Below are 3824 nucleotides of genomic sequence, written 5' to 3'. Positions count from 1 at the left end.
CCCATGACCGGACCCAAAAAAAAAAAAAAAAAACACACAAAATGCCATTTCAGCCGGTTAGTACGCGCACATCCTTCACAAGCTTCCAACGCTATGAAAAGACAGCGGGCCACGCGGCCCTCGGGCCTGCAGTCAGCTCCCTGCTGCTCCCGCTGCCCAGCGGGCGGCTCTGGCGGCTCGCGGTGGCTGCCGTGGCGTGGGCCCGGGCCCGGAGCCCTCGCTGCTCCCGTCTGCCCGTTTGGGTTTATAACACAGGGTCTCACTAAGTAGCCCAGGGTAGCCTTGAACTCACCGCCCTGTTTCAGCCTTCCGAGCGCCGGGATTGCAGGTGCCTGCTCCGCTCCCAGCCACGTTTCTAAGCGCTTTTGAGGCGCCTCCCTCCCACGGCTCCAGCTCTTCGCGCCCTGGGGATTTTCTAGCGTTCAGAGGGTAGCTGTCAGTTTCCCACTGCTGGCTTAGGGCTTGGCTGTCTGGAATCACAAAGTCCATCCTACCTGCCTGTCTGCTATGTGAGCTCTCTGTCCAGGAGCATGTAGGTGCATGGCTTCATAGGTGCACGTGCCCAGCTTGCACCCCCGTGCGTGTACCTTGCACATGCACATATCTGGCACGCAGCTTGTACCCGCACATATGCACCTTGTGCGTGTGCTGGGCTTTGTCCACGTGTACAGCTGGGGGCGAATGAGCCCTGTCCTACCTCTGTGTGCTTTATATCAGTGACATTTTCCAGGGACCCGCAGTGTGTGTCCCCATTGCTGCCCACACCCCGCAGCCTTGAAGCACGGGGGGGGGAGCACGGGGAGGGGAGGGGAAGCGCCAGCCTGGGGGCCGTGCCCTGTACTCAGCCCCACCCCACTCGTCCCCCTGGACTCAGACGCCCGGGGCTGGAGGGGAAGTCCTGCCGGGTGAGGTCATCCCTCACTGCGGACACCTGTGCTGGCACTGGGCACGGGCGCGGTGATGTAACCCAGGCTTTACTCACAGTGGAAACACGGGGCTCAGCTTACAGCCCAGGCCGCCGAGCCGTCCCTGGCTGCTCCCCAGCCCCGGCTCCCTGCCCCCTCGCTTTCCCAGCGTGCCCTCTGCGCTGCCCGCCCGCCCGCCGCTGCCCTGCCCTGCCCCCACTCCCTCACTCCTCCTCCTGTTCCCCAGAGCTCTGTGTGTGTCAGCACTGGGGCTTGAACTCAGGGCCTGGGTGCTGTCCCTGGGCCTCTCTGATAGTCTATCGCTCTACCACTTGAGCCACAACGCCATTTGTGGGTTTTTCTGTGTATGTGGTTCTGAGGAATCGAACCCATGGCTTCATGCACACTAGGCGAGCACTCTGCCACTGCGCCACCGTCCCCGCTGGCCTTGAACTCTTGGTTGGCTTTCTTACCTATGGCAGGCACTCTGCCACTTCAGTCATGCCTCCAGACTGGCATTTTGCTGGCTAATTGGAGATGGAGTCTTGAAACATTTCTGCCCAGGCTGGCTTCAAGCTAAGATCCTTTAGGTCTCTGTGATCCCCGAGTTGCTGGGATTACAGGTTGAGCCCCAGCACCTGACTCAACAGGTCTTTGCTAAGCATCTGCTCCATGCCACGCTCTGTCTAAGGGTGGTGGAGATGTAGCAGTGAACAAGAGACCATTTCTGCCCACATGGGGCCTGCGTCTAGCAGGAGAGAGACGAGGATCTCAGGGCGGAGTGTGGAGGAGTGCAGGCTGGGGTTGAAGGAGACAGAGGCGTGGAACACACATTTCCCATTTCCTCCGCATGCTCCCTTCTCTGCACGCGGCCTGTGTTTATTTCACCAGTGCGGGGTGCATGTTTAGGAACCGGGAGCCCAGCAGCGGTGGATGGACACAGAGAGGACTCTAGGGGTCAGGTGCGGCTGCACAAGGTCGAACGTCAAGTACTCTGGGAAGAAAACAAAGGAATTGGGAGCCCTGGGAGGCCCTGGGGAAAGGGAGGCCCTGCTCTGCCCGGCTGCCCGTGTGGCCTCTACCAGGAGTGGGGAAGGGATGTGTTAGAGGGGAACCAGCAGGACTGGGGGACAGGGGAAGAGGGGGTGAAGCAGGGCAGTCATGGGGCAGACCCCAGAGGCTGAGTGACGCGGGGGCAGAGTGGGCGTGGGTGAACTTCATTTCACAAGATTCACTCTGCCCATCGCGGTGAGAAGGAGCTGGAGAGAGGCCAGGGCAGAGCCGCGAGATCAGCGAGCGCAGCTGATGGGCAGGGGTGAGGGGTGGCCACACTTCCTGTGGGCAGCAGAGGAGGGGCTGGTACATAACCTCCACCCGCCCACTCCAGGGCTTGGGTGGGTAGACAAGTGTATTGGATGGACAGATGGGTGGGTGGACAGATGGACGGACGGATGGATAGATGGGTGGGTGGACAGATGGGTGGTTGGATGTGTTAGCTATGTTGTCAAGCAATTCAGCTTAGGAACTTGGACAGGCTAGGTCACTTCTAGTCAGCAACTTCTGGAACAGCTTCAGTTCCCTTGCTACTGGGAGGCCAGGAATTTCCTCCTCTGTGTTTTCCTTCCCACCAGAGGGGAGATGGCTCCAGCTTTGTCAGGTTCTGGTTTCTAGAGAGGAGCTGAGCTACGGGCTTCTGCAGGCCGGGCAGGTGGTCCCGTCCCATCCCGTCCAGCTCCTCAGCCAGTCCGGACCATCCAGGGCCTGGAGGCTGCCCGCTCTGTTCTAGAACTCACCTTGCGCTCACGCAGGCTCCCTGTTCCCTCTCAGGATACCCCGAGCCGGAGGTGACATGGTACAAGGATGACCAGGAGCTGGACCGCTACTGCGGCTTGCCCAAGTACCAGATCACGCACCAGGGCAAGCGCCACACGCTGCAGCTGTTCAGGTGAGGGCCGCTCCGCCCGCGCCCCGCCCGGCCGCGCTCTGGAGGCACGGCCCCCCCCACCCGTGGGGGAGGGGGAGTGAGTGGCTGAGGCTGAGTGGTGTGAGCAGACGAGCTCCTGACCCACAGAAACATTTTCCATGAGGTCAGCTGCCCAAAAAAGCAACCGCATCACCCCCGCTCCACCAGGGCCGACACCTGCTCCCGAGGGCCCCGCGTGGCCTCGGCCAACGCCCCTCTCTTCTGGCCTCAGTTTCCTCTAAAGCACAGGAGGGTGGGGCATGGCTGGGGGAGGGCGGGAAGGCTCTGGTGGGGAGGGAGCAGCTCTCGCCCCTCGGCCCCCTCTAGGTGTCAAGAAGACGATGCAGCCATCTACCAGGCCTCGGCCCGGAACTCCAAGGGCATCGTGTCGTGCTCGGGGGTCTTGGAGGTGGGCACCATGACCGAGTACAAGATCCACCAGCGTTGGTTCGCCAAGCTGAAGCGCAAGGCTGCGGCCAAGATGCGGGAGATGGGGCAGAGCTGGAGGCAGGGCCCGGAGGCCGCGGCCGAGGCCGAGGCCCTGCGCAAGCTCAGCCCCGACCGCTTCCAGCGCAAGCGGAGACTAAGCGGGGGCCAGGCGCCCGTGCCCCCCGCCCCAGCGCGGGAGGCCGAGGAGGAGACCCCGGCGGCCTGGCAGGAAGGGGAGGCCCAGTCCGCCCAGCACACAGGCTTGGGCCTCCTCAACAGTTTCGCTCCCGGAGAGGCGCCCACCAACGGGGAGCCGGCCCCCGAGAACGGGGAGGATGGGGAGCAAGGCTTGCTGACCTACCTCTGTGAAGCCATGGAGCTGAGACCGCACAGAGCCCCCCAGAAGGAGTCCGGGGCCAAGAAGAAAAGGAAAGATGAGGAGCCGAAGCCCAGCCCGAGGAGGGCCGAGCCGGACAGGGCGGCCCCCGGCCAGCGCCCGGCCGAGCACTGCGGCTCCGAGAGGCCCA

The 3824-nt window shown here is 62.9% G+C and overlaps 1 protein-coding gene across 1 annotated transcript in view; it reads left to right on the top strand.

Moving 5' to 3' along the window:
- The window catches only part of Alpk3 (alpha-kinase 3), a 29429-nt gene that overhangs the window by 7236 nt on the left and 18369 nt on the right, over nucleotides 1-3824 (top strand). The window contains exons 3-5 of the mRNA XM_013011860.1: nucleotides 83-236; nucleotides 2714-2850; nucleotides 3196-3819. Of these exons, the coding sequence (XP_012867314.1) occupies nucleotides 83-236; nucleotides 2714-2850; nucleotides 3196-3819 (915 nt within the window). The remainder of the gene's footprint in view (nucleotides 1-82; nucleotides 237-2713; nucleotides 2851-3195; nucleotides 3820-3824) is intronic.

Source organism: Dipodomys ordii, unplaced genomic scaffold (assembly GCF_000151885.1).
Source record: "Dipodomys ordii isolate 6190 unplaced genomic scaffold, Dord_2.0 Scaffold15, whole genome shotgun sequence".
NCBI lineage: Eukaryota > Metazoa > Chordata > Mammalia > Rodentia > Heteromyidae > Dipodomys > Dipodomys ordii.
This window is presented reverse-complemented; position numbering and strand designations above follow the sequence as displayed.